A 19,625-nucleotide genomic window follows, 5' to 3' on the forward strand; every position below is an offset into this window, starting at 1 on the left:
AGAATTATCAACTGATGTTTTTGCAACCGTATTATGTAATGTATAATTCTTCTAGTCCTCCATCTAATGGTGTTCCATCCATTCATCCATCCATCCATCTTCTCCTGCTTATTTGGGGTTGGGTCGTGGGGGCAGCAGCTAAAGCAGAGAGGCCCAGACTACACTTTCTCTGGCAACTTGGTCCAGCTCTTCTAGTGGGATCCCATGGTGTTGCGAGGCCAGCTGGGACACATAGTCTCTCCAGCATGTCCTTGGTCTTCCTCGTGGCCTCCTCCCAGATGGAAATGCCCGGAATACCTCCGGCGTCCAGGAGGCATCCTAACCAGATTTTGAGCCACCTCATCTGACTCCTCTCTATGCGGAGGAGCGGCAACTCCACTCTGAGCTCCTCCTGGATAGCCGAACTTCTCATCCTCTCTCTGAGGGAGAGTCTGGCTTTACTGCCGAGAAAACTCATTTTGGCCACTTGTACCTGCAATCTCGTTCTTTTGGTCACTACCCACAGCTTGTGACCATAGGTAGGAGCGTAAATCGACCAGTAAATTGAGAGCTTCACCTTCTGGCTCAGCTCCTTCTTCACCACGACAGACTGGTGCACACCATTGCAGACGCTGCACCGATCTGCCTGTTGATCTCTTGCTCCATCCTTCCCTCACTTGTGAAAAAGATACTTGAGGTCCTCGACTTGGGGCAGGACCTCTTCCCCGACTGGGAGTGGGCACTCCACCTGTTTCCGGTTGAACACAATAGTCTCGGATTTGGAGGTGCTAATCCTGATCCCGGCCGCTTCAAATTTGGCTGGGAATTCGGCTCCAGTGAAAGCTGGAGATCTTGGCCTGATGAAGCCAAAAGAACCACATCATCTGGAAAAAGGAGAGACTCATTTCTGTGACCACCAAATCAGATCCCCTCGATGCTGTGGCTGCACCTAGAAATTCTGTCCATAAAAGTTATGAACAGAATTGGTAACAAAGTGCAGCCCTGGCGGAGTCCAGCTATCGCTGGGGAAAGTCAGACTCACAACTAGCAATGTGTATCGAGCTCCGACAACGGTCATACAGGGACCGAACACCCTGTATAATAGGGTATTATTCCCAGAGCACCCAACACAGAATTGCCCGTGGGACATGGTCGAATGCCCCCTCCATATCCACAAAACACACGTAGACTGGTTAGGCACTTTGAATGCCCCCTTGAGGACCCTTCTGAGGGTATAAAACTGGTCCACTGTTTCACAACCAGGACAAAAATCACTATGCTCCTCCTGGATACGGGCTTCAGCGACCCAGTGGATCCTTCTCTCCTGCACTGCTGAAAAAAACCTTACCAGGGAGGCTGAGGAGTGTGATCCCCCCTAGTTGGAGCGCACTCTCCGATCCCCCTCTTTGAAAGGGGGATCATCACCCCAGTCTGCCAGTCCACTGGCACTGTCCCTGATGTCCATGCAATGCTGGAGAAGCGTGTCAGCCAGGACAGACCTACAGCATCCATACCCTCAAGGAACCCAAGGCGGATCTCATCCACCCCCGGGGCTCTGCTATTGAAGAAGTTTTTGACTGCTTCAACAACTTCAGCCCCAGAAGTAGGTGTGTCCGCTCCAGAGTCCCCCGGCTCTGCTTCCTCAACGGAAGGTGTTTCGACGGGATTGAGGAGGTTTAAGAAGTATTCCTTCCACCGATCTACAATGTCTTGAGTTGAAGTCAGCAGTGCCCCGCTCCTATTATAAACAGTGTTGACGGAGCACTGCTTCCCCCCCCCCGAGCTGCCAGATGGTGGAACAGAATCTCCTTGAAGCCCGCCAGAAGTTGCTCTCCATGATCTCACCAAACTCCTCTCTCACTCAACTTTTTTCCTCGGTGACCACCGACCATGTCGCTTGGCCTGCCAGGACCTGTCAGCTGCCTCCAGAGCCCCACAGGCTAAAAAGGCTCATTCAGTTTAATCACATTCCTTACCCCTGGGGTTCAAGGGTTGCTGCCCTAACAGGCACTGACTCAATGTCTCCTGCTTCCCTTCGGACGTGGTTGTAGTTCTGCCAGAGGTGGGAGTTCAAACTTGGCACTAGGAGCACTTAGAGCGCTTTCAAGCAGCCCCTTCAGGGACCCCAAGAAGGATAGGTAAAATGAAGTGCTGTTACCACCAGAGGTGACATTCCTTGTTCCAAAAGCCAGCTTCTGTAGTCGGGGGTAGGCCTTCCAAGGTCCCCTGCTCTGGCCACCACTCAGCTCACGCTGCAAATAACCCCATAAGCCCTTCCTATGGGTGGTCTGCCCATGTCATTCCTTTGGGCTGTGCCTTGCCGAGCCCCATAGGTGCAGGCCCAGGTGCTCGCCATCGAGCCCCACCCCTGGGCCTGGCTCGGGGGGAACGGTCACCTGCTTCCAGGCTGGGTAAAATTGGGTGTACATGTGACACATGGAATTTGTGCCAACCACAATTTTTGAAATCAATTAGTCTACTCACAATTCTTGTTTACCAACAACACACACATTAGAGTAACAAACCCCGTTCTACTCAGCTCAGTGGCCATCCCTGTCTTTAGCACTTACACATTGGGAACTCCCCACAATCTGTCAGAACTGAAGAAGCCTCTTGGGTGTTTCTGTAATGGCTCTTAAGTCAGGTCAGGTATAATTTCTATAGTGCCAAATTCCAACACCGTAGTCTTATGAATCTTTAAATGTAGAGTAGGTCTAGACGTCACTATTATTAAAATTATTTATAGACCCTGGACTGGTTGCCAGTCAATCACAGGGCCACATATACAGACAAACAAAAATGTACTCACTCATTGGGGGCATTTTTTTTCCCAAATTTTCCTACAATTAACCTACTGCATGTTTTTGGACTCTTGGAGGTAAACCGGAGGACCCAGAATAAACCCATGCAAACACGGGGAGAACATGCAAAACTCCACACAGAAATGTCCCCTCGTTGGAATCGAACAAGTGGAACTGAGAATATTTACTACTGTTGTCTTGTCTACATAGGACAATATATCTTTAGAAGTTTAGTGGAATACATGGTTCAAAGATATTTTGATGGCAAAACTGGGAACTACACAAGGTTCGGCAGAGGTCATAACATTTATAACTGCAAGGTGAATGGTGATTTAATCATATCTCAAATGCTAGAATCTGATAATATCAGGGTCAGAAGTCATGTATAAAGAAAGAAAGTGAAAAATAAAAGAAATGACAATACATTTATAGCCACATCACACTTGAAAGGGTTAAAAACTTATTTCCTCATATTTTGGGGTTATTGGCTAAGGTTCCCTGAATATATTTGTAAAAATTGTTTACAACTTTGTTGAACCTTTTTAATTTGTAGTTTTCTTTCTATTTTGCTGAACTAATTGGCAGGGATGGTTAAAAGTAATTTTCATGTAATTTTCAGTCTGTGTCATCCAGTTTCAAATTTAAAGTAATGATTTTCAGAACGGTGGCACAGTGAGCAACAGGGGAGCGTTTCTGTGTGGAGTTTACATGTTTCCCCCCACGTATGCGTGGATTTCCTCTTGTTACTCTGGTTTCCTTCCTTCGGTCCAACATGCAAAAGGTTACTTGGAAACCCTAAATTGCCCAAGCATGTGAATGAGGGAGCAAACGATTGTATGTCTCTATGTGTAGCCCTCTGATTGAAACAGGGTGGATCCTGCTTCTCACCCAATGACAGACCCTTTGACTGCAGAATAACTGGTAAAGATAATGAATAAATAAGTTTACTTTACAATTTACCAATATCCCGTTTCAAGAGTTAAACACATTTATTCATATTTTAGGGTATATTAGATCGGAAGGTTATTTTAATCAAAATAAATGCTGCTTTTTGACATCTTCACATATGTTTGGTGGAAGTTACCAATACGTAATTGAGAGGCTACCGGTCCAGGATGAACCCCGCCCGTTGCCCAGTGACAGCTGGGATAAGCTCCACTTCCCCACCCTGACTGCAGGGTAAGCAGTACAGATAATGAATGAATTAATTTTTCATAACTGAAGGTTTGCACTTTCGTTTCAGAGGACATTGTCTTATTGTCACAATTGGAGTTCGATTCTCTCCTTGAAGACATTGCTCCCGTCTTCTGAGGCTTCTTTCGTTCTAACAGATTGTGGGCAAATTCCGTTGTATAACTGCTGGAGTTTGGGTTGGGTCTTGGTCTAACTTGAAAGGTTTCATTGTGTCAATGGGTGAGTTGTTGTGCAGCATGGATCATGTGAAGTGTGCACTATTCTTTTTGCTTTATAAAAGCACAACATATTAAAAGAAACAGTTGTAATAATATTTAAATCCTCTGTGACATCTACTCTATTTTAGATAAACTGCCCATCAATACAGAACATGCCATTGCAGATATATTAATAATTTATTGTAGCAACATCTATATCCTCCAGGGTAGAATTGTACAACAGGCTATAATTTAGTCAAACTAACCATATACACAGGTATATATATACCTGTATATATAGAGAGAGAAAGAGAGAGCGAGAGAGAGAAATCCACATAAGCTGCATTTTTTTTTTTCAAGAAAGATGCTGATCCACGCATTCGTGGAATTTCCCCAGGATCATCCCTGTTTTAGTCACAAAGAAAAAAAAAAACGTGGGTGCAACACCATGCACGTCACCTTGGTAGGTTAGCGTAGGTTTACAACTCCTTGTTCACACTGAATAAATTGACTGGGGAACGTGTGTCTGCAGGCGTGCCGGATAAATAAGTAGCAGCACGTTAAAATCCGGATGAATGAAAGATTAATCAAGAAAAATGTGATTGCATATTGCGAAAAAAGGCGTTTTGGACAGCTCCGCACTGTGATCGGATCGCTTCCACATCCACTTCACCAGTAAGACTTTTATTTTGAATACTTGTGAAACATGCTTGATCGTGTTACAGCGGGAATGCGTGGTCAGTTGACATTATATTGCAGATTATTAAAAAAAAAAAAAACAAAACCAAAAAAACAACAAGAAATAAAAAGCAAAAAAGTGTAGTACTAAATCAGACGTGAGGGTAATATTCCGAACTATTAAATTATTTGTTTTGATTGCTGAAGATTTTGTTTGATTTCGTTGGACAGAAATGTGTGTTTGCAAGATACAGTGTTGCTTGAAGGTTTAAGACGATTGTTCAATTTCTTTGGTGCAGTGGCACTACTTAGATCCTCCAGCAGATGCCACTGTTATAGAAGCGCAATCTTTTTAAGGATCAGATCAGGGAGTTTTTGCGTGAACTTTCCCTTTTTTAATATTCCCACAGACTTAAATCCTCAGCAAATGTTTTATTTAACGACTCCTGAATACTTTCGTTCATCCCTGCATTTCGTCAATGTACAAGACATGTTAGTAATGGGTGATATTATTTTCTTTCATCTCAAAACACTTTACAATATTTCATGTTAAAATCGAAGTCCAATACTCTAAGTTCAATATGTGCTACTAAGTCCAAAATCGATGCTACTTTCCTTATAATTTCTTACAGTGTCTCATGATTTTTTTTTCTGTTCTATTTATAACATGTCCCCATCTTTCTAAGTTTAAAAATGTTTTAAATTACTTGTTTAAATTGGTCCAATTTCTTTTGAAATGTTGACATCTACTTCACCAACAGAGACCAAATAGGCAAGTCAAATAATAATATATATTTTCTTCCTTATTTTCTTCCTACTCTTTTTCTGATTGTAAAACAGTTTTCTTGTAATTACTCTTTGATTAACGATTTAGGCAAATAATTTGTATATCTTGCCATTTTCCCCTGGCTTTAATATTCCTTCTGTCAGTATTTTTTAAGGGATTTTTTTTTCCTAGAATTTACGTAAATGCCATTGTGACATTGTCCAGTTGAGTAACCTTGCACCCAGGCACTAAATGCCTTATTTCCCTGTATCTGTGTTTACCTCACTGACGTTGCAATATTAATGTCATATATTCTAACTGTTTGAAAGAAATTGTTTAATGCCTTTTCAATTTGATTATTACAGCATTCATTTTTTTCCCTCTCTATATTTAGATTCTTTTAGGATGACAGGAAACCTTTCCACGCCTGCATATGCGCCACAGAACAATTCTGCTTTCCCTCTGCTTAACTTTTCTGCTCCAAACTGGGAGGCGCCATCCTTCACTGTGGCTGCACGCTGTCGGGTTGCTGCTATCCTGGTGCTATTTGTCTTTGCTGCTGTCAGTAACCTGTCTGTCCTGATCAGCGTGTGCTGGGGGCGCGGTTATCGCCTGGCTGCACACCTGCGTCCACTTATTGCCAGCTTGGCGTCAGCTGATCTGGTGATGACATTTGTGGTGATGCCTCTGGATGCCATTTGGAACATCACGGTTCAGTGGTACGCTGGAGACATCATGTGTAAGCTGCTTTGTTTCCTGAAGCTCTTTGCCATGCATTCAGTGGCGTTCATACTGGTGGTTGTGAGCCTGGATCGATACTGTGCAATCCTCCATCCTTTGGATTCACTGGATGCTGGGCTCAGGAACAAACGCATGCTGCTGATGGCCTGGACTCTAAGCCTACTGCTGGCGTCACCACAGGTACAGTCAGTTCTGACTCTGAAATACATTAAGGGTTAGCAAACCTTTTAAACCACAACTACTCATGATCCTCTTTTCTTTTCAGGTAATAATATGAAGAACAATCTAGTTTATACGGCACATATATAATGTCAAAGTGGTAAAAGCTGCAGTGGGTAGTCATCACAAAAATTGAAAAAAATCAAGAGAACCAAATTCACACAGTGGTTAAAAATGACACCAAAACATACCTGTTCAATATACGAAACCACTTAGATGAACCAAAGCCATTAATTATGAATAAAATACGTAAGAATTTTAAGAATCAATTTTTCTTTTTTCTGTATTATCTAATGAATAATAGAGAAAACAGACACTTGTATTTAAGATGTTGAACACTGTGTGTGTTAATTTATATCTTCTGATCAACTGTTGCTGTCCCTTCCGTGTTTGAACCAAGGCCTAACCTTCCTTTATAACGTATACATTTTTATTTCTTTGGTCTCAATTTGCGGTTTTATGATCACCTTAAAGTACAATGAATTATACTGCAGTCCCTCCTGTACCACTATTATTTTTATCATTTATGTTGTGGTCTGAACATTTTCTTCCTCCACTAAAGACTGAATGAGCTCAGGAAATGACACTGACTTTTCATACATCCGATACATCAGTGTTACCAGTTTGGAATTGCACATTAACAAATGTCTCGGTGTACGGTTATATTCTATGTGCTTGTCATATCACAAATGGAAAAAGTGTTAAGAAGGGTAGCATGGAGTAAATTAGTCTTTATTTTCCAATTACCACAATGATTTTTGAGCTTTCATCTGATATCTGTTTAGGCCCAGTTTTAAGAAAACTCACATTTTCTTGGTTAGTTTACCAGGTAGGGGTTAAATTCTTCCAAGTAAACCTCCAACAAAATCTCCCAGTGTCATTTTGCTGCTGTTAGAGTAGGTTTTCCAAAGTTTTTTCACATTGCCTCCCCCGCCCCCCAACCAAAATGGTTTGATTTGGATCAAGACTATCTCTTTGGTTATAACTAAAACTTTGCTCCTTTGCACAGTCTGATGCAGCTTTTGCTGGACCAAACTGAAAAATTTGCTGGTCCAAACCCAACAAAATATATATAAATGGACATTGGCATAGTCCAGAGTTAAGTATTATATGCATGTGCATAATAGTTTAATGACGTCAGTGTTTCTGGGCAAAAAGCTGCTTTTCAAAGGTTACTAATAGATGAATTGTACTGAATCAGAGACTATCTTGATGGACCCTTTGTAACTTGCCACCACCTCTGAGAGCAGAGAAGCTAAAAATAGAGCAAGTAGATAGTTGGTGAATCTTGAAACAGACAGCAGGGATAGATAAAATGGCGATGGGGGATTGTGTTTAATGTTCCTCGGTAACAAACCTAGATGCTTGTCATGGTTGAATTCTGATGTGCTTATCAGCAGGGTTTCTCGATAGATCACTGATATTCCCTGAATGTACAATTTTGTTTTCCAGCAGGCGGTGAGAAGGTAACAGTTTTAGACTTTGGACAGGCACTGCACATTCCTACAATGGTATATTCAATTACAACATCTATTAAAAGCTGTCTTTCAGAGAATTAGAACAATTAAAGCAGTGCAATTATCCAACAATAAGTTGCAGATTACATTATACATCCAAATATTTGACTCATGCGGGCAGCACTACAAAAAAACAAAAACAAATGGGGGATGATTATATTATTTTGATTTTGTCATTGTGCCATTCAGTGTATTGCAGCCGCTGAACCCAGTTGCTGCTACATACTGTGATTAATTTCATCAGTCAATCAATTCATACCCATCCCTTGTGTGTGTTTGTGTGTGTTATATGTATGAGCATATACACGGAGGGGACAAAAAACTCAAGTAATCTTAACTGTACTCTGTTTTCTCATAACCTTGATAGGCATGTTCAGTATGCACTCATGAATAATTTATCTGAAGATGAGTCATCTGAGAAGATTTTCTATTGAAACACACCCAATGCATTGCTTGTGCAAGTATTTGTACGAAGGTGTTCATGATACCATCTCATAATTAACTACAGTGCTCTCAGATAAAAACAAGTCATTTCTCTTGGCCTAAATTTATCTACCTTGTAAATCCAAAATCTCATATTGTCTCAGGTCATGGTTCATGAGTACTTAATGACCTGGTCTAATCTCATTCATTTGACATGATAATAGGACTTTGAAAAAATATGGTGGCTGATAGGGATGTTCACTTAACTACCATTAATTTGCCACATCTCAATATTATTAGATATGAATAGTTTTAGATTGAGACAAAATAAAATGCATGAATAAAAAAATATTGCATGTAAAACCAACCAAATCATTTAGACTGGGCTCTAGCAGATGTTAAGACCTATGTAAAATAATATAAGAATTAAAAAATAATCATCCTAAATATGATTAGAGAATCAGAGTAAAGAACCTTTACTCTGATTTTTTTTTCTAGGCAGGAAATAGAAATACTTTCAATTGAATTGCTACTTAAAAAACTAAATCTTTTTCATTTCATTCTTTTATGCTTATCTGCATATAGGAAATTTACTACCATTTATGATGTCTATGTATCAGGAGAAAGAACTGAAGTGGTATCTGAATATAAATACTTTTGCATCTTGAAAGAGATTCCTGCAGTCCTACAAGCCTGTCGAATTTGTGTTGAGCAACACACTGAACCCCTTGCCGCTACTCTGTTGCTGCCAACTGCTTATGGTTCATCCATGATGGGCTAAATGCTGACAAAATAATTTCCCGCAAGGGATTCAAAAAGTATAATAAAAAAAAGTTAGTTACAGGCAGTCACAGTTGTGGCCAGGTCACAATCAATTAACTGGACAAGAGGATATTCTATAACCAGTGGACAATTTTACAAAATCATAACCATTAAAGTTGAGAGAACCGAATAAAGCAAATGTGTGCCTGAATTATTAAAAATTTTAATGGTCCATCTCCTCCACTCAGCCGCTGAGTGGAGGAGATGGGTAATCATCATAAATCACTCATCTTCTGACAAGAGATGCAGCAAGGGGAGACTTTGCTTTGTTCCTGTCAAGAAAAACACACCTGGTCAGCGTGAATTTTCAGTAACAGATGCACAGAAGTGAAATGTTATCCTAGCAAAATCAGAGTTGATAGATTATCTGTCCAAGAAAAGAAATTTAAAAAGGTGGTTAACATCAGTATGCAACATTTGTTGTTTGTCTCACTGCACTTCAGGTCATTTCAATAGTCTTGTGTCCTTTCCTGACCTCACCATCGTACTGCTTCTGGCCTCTTGTTATTTTAATACATGGTTATATGTTTAAATATTTTTAACTGTAAATACTGCTCATATTTTACTCCATGCCTGTTCACTGTACTGGATATGTCTTTTTTTTATACTTTTATCTTGTCCTTTGTACAAACCCCCCCTCTTTTTTTCGTCATCTTCCTGTCAGAGTGGGACTGAGATGAAAAATTGCCTTTTTACAAAGTGTGGTGCATTTGCAGAATATCTTATGAATGTATAATATCCTTGCTAAATAGAAAAAAAAAAGTAGTCAGGCCTGGAAATATTTGGACAGTGACACAATCTTCATGATTTAGTCTCTGCATGCCATCACATTGGATTTGAAGTGAAACAACTTCAACGGAATTTAAGTGCAGACTTTAAGGTTTAATTCAAGGGGTTGAGCAAAAATATAAATATATTTACACAAACACGCCTCATTTCAGAGGCTCAAGTAATCGGACAAATAAATATAGCCCGACGTAAAATGTTACTTTTAAATATTTTGTTGAGAATCCTTTGCAGGCAATGACTGTCTGGAGCCCATGGGCATCACCAAACGTTAGGTGTCCACCTTTGTGATGCTTTGCCTGGCCTTCACTGCAGCTGTCTTCAGTTGTTACTTGTTTGTGGGTCTTTTTGCTTTGTCTTGAGAAAGTGAGATGCATGCTCCATTGGGTTGAGATATTGCGATTAACTTGGCCATTGCAGAGTATTCCACTTCTTTGCTTTAAAAAACTTCTGGGTTTCTTTTGCAATACGTTTTGGATCATTGTCCATCTGTACCAGGGGTAGGCAATTATTTTGGCTGGCGGGCCACATTGCTTATTTCATTTTATGCGCGGCCCAACTAGGTATCATGTAAATTGAACAAAATGAAAATTCCAATTGAAATATTTATATTTTTTGGCGTTTTATTTCAACTTTCAATCATTAATGAGCATATAAATGTACCAACATTATTTTGTATGTAAACATCCATACCAAATTAAACAAAAGAAAAAAAATAGTTTTGAAATTCAATATTGATTGAAAATACTTGTTAAAATATTCAAAGAAAATAGTTTGGCTGGCTGGATAAAAAAGCAAAACGGACTGGATGTGGCCCACTGGCCATAAAATGCCCAGTTCTGATCTGTACTGTGAAGCGCCGTCCAATCACCTTTGCTGCATTTGGCTGAATCTGAGCCGCAAGTCTATCCCTTTACACTTTAGAATTTGTCCGTCTGCTTCTGTCTTTTGTCACATCATCAATAAACACAAGTGAGACAGTGCCACTGGAAGCCATGCATGCCCATGCCATCTCACTGCTTCCATGTTTTACAGAAGATGTGGTGCTTTGGATCATGAGCTCTTCCAATTCTTCTCCAGTTTCTTCTTGCCATCATTCATTCTGGTACAAGTTGATCTTAGTCTCATCTGTCTGAAGAATGCTGTTCCAGAACTGGGTTGACTTCTTCAAGTGTTCTTGTCTGGCCTTTCTATTTTTGAGGCTGATTAACAGTTTGCACCTTGTAGTGAATCCTTTGTATTTCCTCTCATTAGGTCTTCTCTCTGTGGTAGACTTAGATACTGATACGCCTACTTCCTGAGAGTGTTCTTCACTTGATTGGATGTCGGGAAGGGGTTTTTCATCACCATGGAAAGGATTCTGCGATCATCCACCACTGTTGTCATCTGTAGACGTCCTGGCCTTTTTGAGTTCCCAAGCTCCCTTGCACTCTCTTTTTCTCAGAATGTACCAAACTGTTAATTTGGCCACTCCTAACATTTGTGCTATGATGGATTTCTTTTTTTTCTTGTCTTTTTTTCAGCCTTAGGATGGCCTGTTTCACCTCCATTGAGAGCTCCTTTGAACGCATGTTGTGTGTTCAGTGTTATAACAGCCTCCAAATGCAAACGCCACCCCAGGAATGAACTCCAGACCTTTTAACTGCTTAATTTATGACAGGTTACAGCCTTATTTTTTTGCAGCCATCTGAGTCAATTGTCCAAATAATTTTGGTCCATTGAAAAAGAGGCGGCTGTGTATTAAAGAGCTATAATTCCTAAACCCTTGCTCCATTTTGGATTTTGGATATGAATACTCTCAAATTACAGCTGAGAGTCTGCACTTTAAGACCATATTGATTATATAATTGTATCCTAAATATGTTTTTGTAAACAGCTAAAATAACAAAACTTGTGTCACTTTCCAAATATTTCTGGACCTCACTGTATATAAAAGAATGACAAAAGGCATATTTAGCCAAGCAAATATGATACATGATTGGCATAAAAATGTAAAAAGTACACTTATTTTATTTATCAACTCAGGCAGGTTTTTCTAGCAGCTCCATAAAATCACACACCATCCATCCTTTGTGCTACTGGCAGCACTATCATTGAATAAAATCTGGATTAATTCATTATCAGCTCACTTTAGCAATGTCAATTTATGTAAACAGGAAATAACACTATTAAAGATTTTTAAAATTTCTCAATTCTTTATGATCATGCCCTAAGTTACATTAAAACTCTGTTGATGCAAATCATAGGGACTAAAGAATGACTTTGGCTTTGCCTGTTTCTGTCGATTGCTGGACATTAACAGATATCAAGTTTGTTTAATGTCAAAAAAAAACCCCAAAAAGTATGTTGTGTTTTATTATGAATGCATAATATTCATCTGTCATCTTTACCCTTTCTTCATCCTCAGCTGTTTATCTTCCGGGCTGTCAAGGCAGACGGAGGGGACTTCACTCAGTGTGTGACCCATGGAAGTTTCCCTCATCATTGGCAGGAGACAGCATACAACATGTTTCACTTTGTGACTCTTTATGTCATTCCCTTGCTTGTCATGACGTTCTGTTACACCCGCATCCTCATCAAGATCAGTGGATACAAAAGCAAAGGTGTGTGACGCTGAACAGTTATGGCGTATTTAACCCATATTCACCTAATGCTCTAAAGAGAGGCAGCCAATGATTGGGTTATGGTTAGTTTCATACAGCTATTGCCACTTGTAACAAAGCTGAATGACTCATGCACAGTATTTCAAAATTAAGTATTGATCAAGCAAACCAATAACATGGATGTCAATGCTACTGATTGACTTCTGTCCACAACAGAACTGATTCATAGGATGCACACACAAGTATGTACTGTAGATAAAAAAATAATAGCCCAGTTAGTCCATCTGTTTGATCCCCCCTCCCCTCTGGAAAAACAAACAAAAAAAAACAGAAAACTGTACTTTTTGTTTCCACCCAGCATTTTGCATGTTTTTGTACATTTTTGTAAAAATACTGCCAATTTTGTACATACTACGAAGCAATGCCAGCCCAGTAACAAATTTCTTATTCTGAACTTGGACAGTAAAATGATTCTGATTATGACAACACTGAAAACATTAAGGTTGACATCAACCTTGTGCTTCTATAATGCATTCATCCATCTTCTTCCGCTTATCCTGCACACAGGGTCGCGGGGGATGCTGGAGTCTATCCCAGCTGTCATCACATATATAGACAAACAACCACTCACTCAATCATGCATTTGGGGCAATTTTCCAAACCTGCATGTTTTTGGATTGTGGGAGGAAACCCATGCAGACACAGGGAGAATATGCAAACTCCACACAGCAAAATCCCCCTCCTTCGCGGTGTGAGACTGAAGCGCTAACCCCTCCGTCACCCCCACCTCTATAATGCTGTGTTTTATTATCAAGTGCTTTGTGACGGATCATGGCTGGATCCCTGCAATATCCACGGTACATGTCAGCCACTGTTACTTCTACATGGAGATTTAATTGCCTGCTAACATAGCAGCTACAACAGCTCCAAGATGTACAGGCCAGTTAACCCAATAGTATGTAGTCGTCTTTGACATGTTGGGCAATATGTTACATTATCTATGCTTAACTAAGGTTTGGTACCTTAATGCATAGATCTATAAAAATAATTGTAATTTAATATTGAATAATTTATTTTGCCCTCTTTCCGTAAAGTACTGGTTTCACGTCCAACTTTTGATGAAGTGAGAGCAGCATTTTCCCTGCTATCAGGGAAATTTGCAATTATCTGAATTCTTATTGTTTGTCCTGCGGGGAAAAAATATTAACTTAGATGAAATAAGTATATTACATGGTAGATATCATTTCTTTTTTTTTTAACTGCAAAACAAAAACCTGTCTTTTTTTTTTCCACAGATGGTGATCAGTGCCTGAGGCGCAGTGGAACAGATATAATACCGAAAGCACGGATGAAGACCCTCAAGATGACCATCGTAATTGTTAGCTCTTTTGTCGTCTGTTGGACACCGTATTACCTACTTGGTATCTGGTACTGGTTTCAGCCTGCCATGATTAAGCATACCCCTGAATATGTGCACCACATACTGTTTGCTTTTGGCAACTTGAACACATGCTGCGATCCTGTCATCTATGGCTTCTATACAACATCTTTCAGAGCTGACCTTGCTGACGTCGTGGCTTGCTGTTGCCGTCAGCAAAATGGCAATGCGTCACCTCGCCCTGCAGAACATCTTGCAGCTTGAGAGGGTGGAGCTACTAGGGAGATGGACTCTGATCTCTGCTTAAATCCCCTAGGGAACTCAGGATAGACTATAAGTATATAAGCTTTGTTCCTGTATACCCAGTGCCCTTAATGAAGATGTTAGTAATACTACATCATTTCTTACCCTTATCCTTTGTGCTCACACCTTTAGAGCTGGTCCAGATAATCAATTTGTTTCACATAATGCCTGCAACAAGTAGTGCCCCGATTACAATTAATTTGCTTTTCTGATGGACAAAGTAATAATAAGAGACTATAATAACTGCCAATCCGCTGACTTGATTACATGATTTTGTGTTGCCTGTCATTGTCCTCTTGAATTCACAGCTTGAGCTGAACATGATGTACATAACGAAATCTGCACTTTCAGTTCAGTATTATGATTTCTCTTGCCAGTAAACCACTGGGATCCCACTGTGGCAAGGGCTGACATTGTGAAATTATCTCAAATGAAGAACTGTCTTTGTTGTAAGTTTTCTGATCAATAACTCTTACTCATTTTAATTTTTTTCATTGTTCTAGTTTAGAGTTTTCAAGATTTTTACGGTGTAGTCAGATCAAAGGAGGAATGATGTCACTTTTGGTAGTGTTCCTCTTTTTTTTAGAATAAATTACTGAAGTGATAAATGCCTTTTTTTATATTCTCCATTCCAGAACCTTTCTGTCTTTGAGTTACATCAGACATAGGCATATATGTTGTCATTTGTAAGTTTGTCAAAGAAACTATAATTGCCTCCTCCTCTACTGAAATAATTTGCATAGAAGGCAATTTCAGATAAAAGATGGAAATAGTGTAACAGAATGTAAATTCAGTCTGAAATTAGGCAAAAGCTGAGTATAAAATACATCTGACCAGACCCAATATGTGTCCGTAGCAAAATCAGTAAATTGCCATTCCCCCACAATCTTGGCTATGTGCAGTAAATTCAACATTACATTCAGGTTGCACACCAGGCGAGCTCTAGATCTATTATAATGTTCTAATTCTGAGCCTTCTCTGAATTCCAATTTTTATCTGACAGTGACCAACTTCAACACTGTGATGGGTGGACTCAAATCCTATTTATTTTTATTTTGTTATGTTACCAGCCTTGGATGATATGGGATGATTCAAGAGGTTCCTTGTGGATGCTGATGCAGGGGAGGGTGTGAAGAGTCTGATTTTTCAGACGGTCCTTTGAAATCTGACACACTGCTTCTTCAAGATGTTTAAAATATTACTGTGGTTTGAGAATTTGATTTATTACATTGTTTTGAAAATATTGAGAACTATATATGTGAAAATCTAATCAAATGTTGTGGCACTGCCCAGTGCTTGGGCATTAAAGATGTAGCTTCTGTTTTGCTCTAGAAAAGAGCCAAGTCCAGAATGTTAGTTTTGTAAAATATTTTGGAAGGTTATTTTAGAATAATTATTAAAAAAATTAGTATATGAATGACATCTATTTTTGTTGGCTATTTTTTGATCTTAAAGTTAACTTAATGTAAACATATGCAACCCCCTGTGACAGGTGTGTGTGTGTGTGCATCTATGTGTGTGTGTGTGTGTCAGGAAATGTATGCTTCTTGATGTGGATTGAACATGCAGTTCATGCAATGTTTTTTTTCTATGGACTCGCAATCATCTGCATGGCATTGTTCCCAATTATAACTTCCACAAATGATATTTATAACCCTGCATTTTGTAATTTCTATTATAATATCAAATAATGAAGATATGGAAAATGTATTAGATAATCTCACATTTCAATTTTCCCAAGACAGTTATCCTTAAAGGAATCAGATTATTACATGATAAAGAAATTTTGTCTGAAGTGTTGTTACACATCTTAACACCTGTGCTAAAGAAGTGCTTAAAACATGAAAATCCTTGGAATTGCATCCTCCTATATGTCTGCAGCTGCCATAATGAATTCTATTTCTATTGTTAAAATGTATTAGATTGATACACATGAATTTGAGCACTTCTTGACCGTATCAGACAGATTGCTCTATCAGCTCTCTGTAAAGAATATATTGTTTACCCCTAGGAAAAAAAAAAAAAAACATTTACCCATTTTCCATATTTTTGTGAATGCAATATCCAAATTAATTTGCCAATGTATTGACATATATATTGACATTGAATCTATCTAGAAATGAAATAACATTCATGTGTGTAATTGTAACCAGGGGTGTGAGCACACATTAATCTCTTCTTGAAATGACAAGTTGGACAGATTTGTGGACGGGGTAAAAATAATAGAACTAAACATTATTGCCCGTTTCCTTTTTTGTTTCCAAATAATCCAGATGTTATGAAAACCTGGGGAGATGGGAGGTGGTACTCCCCTGTTGTATAGTACAGAGGGAACAGATGTGAGGGGAATCGCCGCCTGCGTGAGTGCACATGCAAGCACATTTATATCTACCAGCATGCACAATTACTTTTTTATTATGAACCAGTAAGCTGGTTAAATTTAACTTTCCACAACCATTAAGGCATCAAGTTGATATCACAAAACAGTAGAGGTAGCGTATCCTAAGATGTTGAATGTTAGCGGGTCAGAGGATTAACTGGGAAATAACTATTGCATGATTACAGAAAATCTACAATAAACTGCGGCTTGTACTCTTGAATCCTTTCTTGAAAATGTATTTTTGTTGATCCCAAATAAACTGAAATATTTTGCAAAAAAACATCTATCTTTATGTATGTATATCTTACAATGTCTTTAATGTGACTGTAAGATCAAGTTGGAGGATTTCAGGTACTTGGGGTCAACAGTCCAGAGCAACGGAGAGTGTGGAAAAGAGGTGAAGAAACGGGTTCAAGCACATTGGAATGGGTGGAGAAAAGTGTCAGGAGTACGAAGAGATAGAAGACCATCGGCCAGAATGAAAGAAAAGATGTACAAGACAGTGGTGAGACCAGGGATGCTGTATGGACTAGAAACTGTTACAATGATAAAAAGACAGGAGGCAGAGCTAGAGGTTGCAGAGATGAAGATGTTGAGGTTCTCTTTGGGAGTGACCAGGATGGATAGAATCAGGAATGAGTCTATCAGAGGAACAGCACATGTTAGATGTTTTGGAGAGAAGGTCAGAGAAGCCAGACTCAGATGGTTCGGTCATGTACAGAGGAGGGATAGAGAATATATTGGTAGACAGATGCTGGAACTGCAGCTGCCAGGCAGGAGGTCTTGAGGAAGACCAAAGAGAAGATTTATGGACGTAGTGAGGGATGAATGAGATTTTTTTGGTTCGATTTGCATATTTTGTTTTGGCACAAGTTTTACGCTGGATGCACTTTCTGACTAAACCCTCTGCATTTATTCAGGCTCAGAGAGACACTGACTTGTGCCCCCTGAGGCTGCATTAAAAGGTATGATCTTTTGTTATGTCCGCCGTATTCTCAAGATCAATAGACCATTATCTCCTTATCTCAGGAAAGCTTGTTTACTCTCGGTAATTTAGCTTTTTTTCCACTGCCTTATCTTCATTTAGTATTCATGGAATGGCCAGGGCCTCAAAGCTGGACAGCTATCTAGTTAACAAAAATATGTTTACATTGATTGCCCTGCCGGTAAAGGTGAGGCACTGCTGTTTTCTTAACTGCACATAAATGAGTGTTATTGCTGCGGTATGAGGCAATTTCAGTCCGCAAAATACGAGATACTTCATTAATATAGTTTCCCTGAAATTTCTACCCTAATATTATTTCTAGCATACTGAACTTGGCGCTGCTGACCTCAACTCGAGATGTTGTGGATCGGCTGCAGGAATACTTCCGAGACCTCCTCAACCCCGTTGTAACGCCTTCCAACGGGGATTCAGAACCGGGGGGACTGTTGAGCCGCATTTTGTAATAACAGTGCATTTTGTAATATCATCCAAAATGTAATAACTTTTTCATTTCATTTTGTAATAAAGCCGCATTTTGTGATAAAATGACGCATTTTGTAATAAAATGCCCCAATGCATTTTGTAATAAATTTTGCAGCATTATGTAATAAGTTATTACATTTTGAGAAGATTATTACAAAATGCACTTGCAACTTTTTTATTCTCTAGGAAATGTGATAACATGGAATTTATAGAATATTCTCTATTAATGCAACCTTCGAATAGTGTACTGATAGTAATTGCTAAGTACTGCTACTAGGCTAATACAGTGATACTAATAATAGGCCTAGCTTTTACAAATACTTTAAAGTAAAATAAAATACAATTAACAAACAAATAAACTATGCTTTAGAATTGTTATTACATAATGCACCATGTTATTATATTTCCTAGAGAATAAAAAAGTTGCAAGTGCATTTTGAAATAATCTTCTCAATATGTAGCAACTTATTACATAATGCGGCAAAATTTATGACAAAATGCGTTGGGGCAGTTTATTATAAAAATGCGGCAGTTTATTACAAAATGCGGCTTTATTACAAAATGAAATGAAAAAATTATTACATTTTGGACGTTTTACTACAAAATGCACCGTTATTACAAAATGTGGAAAACAGGGTGGACCTCATCCACCCTGTTTTACACATTTTGCATCAAGGCTCTGGATGCTGTAGGGCTGTCCTGGCTGACACACCCCTGCCGTATTGCGTGGATGTTGGGGACAGTGCCTCTGGACTGGCAGACCTGGGTGGTGATCTCCCCTTTTTAAAGATAACTAGTTAAAACAAAATAACTTCCTGCTTAAACATTTAAAAGTAGGAACTGAGTAAGTATAACCTATGATGGACAAAGACTGAAACCAATTTAAATAGAGCTCAATACTACATAGTGGAACTAAACCAGTTTAAATCTACAGAAGAATAAGACATTCATATTTGATTTTTTACCTCAGGGGAAACAAGGGTTGGAACCAAAGTCATTTGTATGTCTATGCAAATGGATTTGTGTGCTTACTGTTGGGTCTGTGTTAATGTCCATATGGTACCGACTTGTAACTACTACTATTTCCAACTACTTAAATTCTTTTGATTATTAAGCCGGCATTTAAACTAATTATCAGTCTGTGGTGTCTCTTCATCTTTTAACCATTTTGACGCTCTGCTGCTGAATCAAGGTCTGGTCTAATCCCTATTATTTTTGTAGTAAATGCTACATGATTCATCTATAACACTTTTTGACACAGTATTTTTCAATAACCTAGAGGAGCTAACCTCCTCAAAGTTTACAAAAAAATCTTAAGAGAGGTAGTAATTGAACAAAATGTCTTTATTTGGTTTTAGACATGTATGGAT

At 39.1% G+C, this 19,625-nt stretch overlaps 1 protein-coding gene across 1 annotated transcript; it reads left to right on the forward strand.

The window, feature by feature from the left end:
• The first annotated feature begins 4,630 nt into the window (after positions 1-4,630).
• On the forward strand, positions 4,631-14,656 carry LOC147216397 (gonadotropin-releasing hormone II receptor-like). Its single transcript, XM_086177774.1, has 4 exons — positions 4,631-4,846; positions 6,010-6,536; positions 12,531-12,726; positions 14,022-14,656. The coding sequence occupies exons 2-4, from the start codon at positions 6,021-6,023 to the stop codon at positions 14,366-14,368; spliced, it is 1,059 nt and encodes a 352-aa protein (XP_086033900.1). The 5' UTR covers positions 4,631-4,846; positions 6,010-6,020; the 3' UTR covers positions 14,369-14,656.
• The last annotated feature ends 4,969 nt before the right edge of the window (positions 14,657-19,625 follow it).

Source organism: Fistularia commersonii, chromosome 30, assembly GCF_037954325.1.
Source record: "Fistularia commersonii isolate RoL2024-O1a breed Wild chromosome 30, RoL_Fcom_v1.0, whole genome shotgun sequence".
Lineage (NCBI taxonomy): Eukaryota > Metazoa > Chordata > Actinopteri > Syngnathiformes > Fistulariidae > Fistularia > Fistularia commersonii.

Bases quoted from the DNA above. Each gene is read 5' to 3' on its own strand.
- LOC147216397 (XM_086177774.1), top strand. From the start codon at position 6,021: ATGACAGGAAACCTTTCCACGCCTGCATATGCGCCACAGAACAATTCT. The intron at 6,537-12,530 runs GTACAGTCAGTT...CTTCATCCTCAG, and splicing joins TACTGCTGGCGTCACCACAG to CTGTTTATCTTCCGGGCTGT. The intron at 12,727-14,021 runs GTGTGTGACGCT...TTTTTTCCACAG, and splicing joins CAGTGGATACAAAAGCAAAG to ATGGTGATCAGTGCCTGAGG.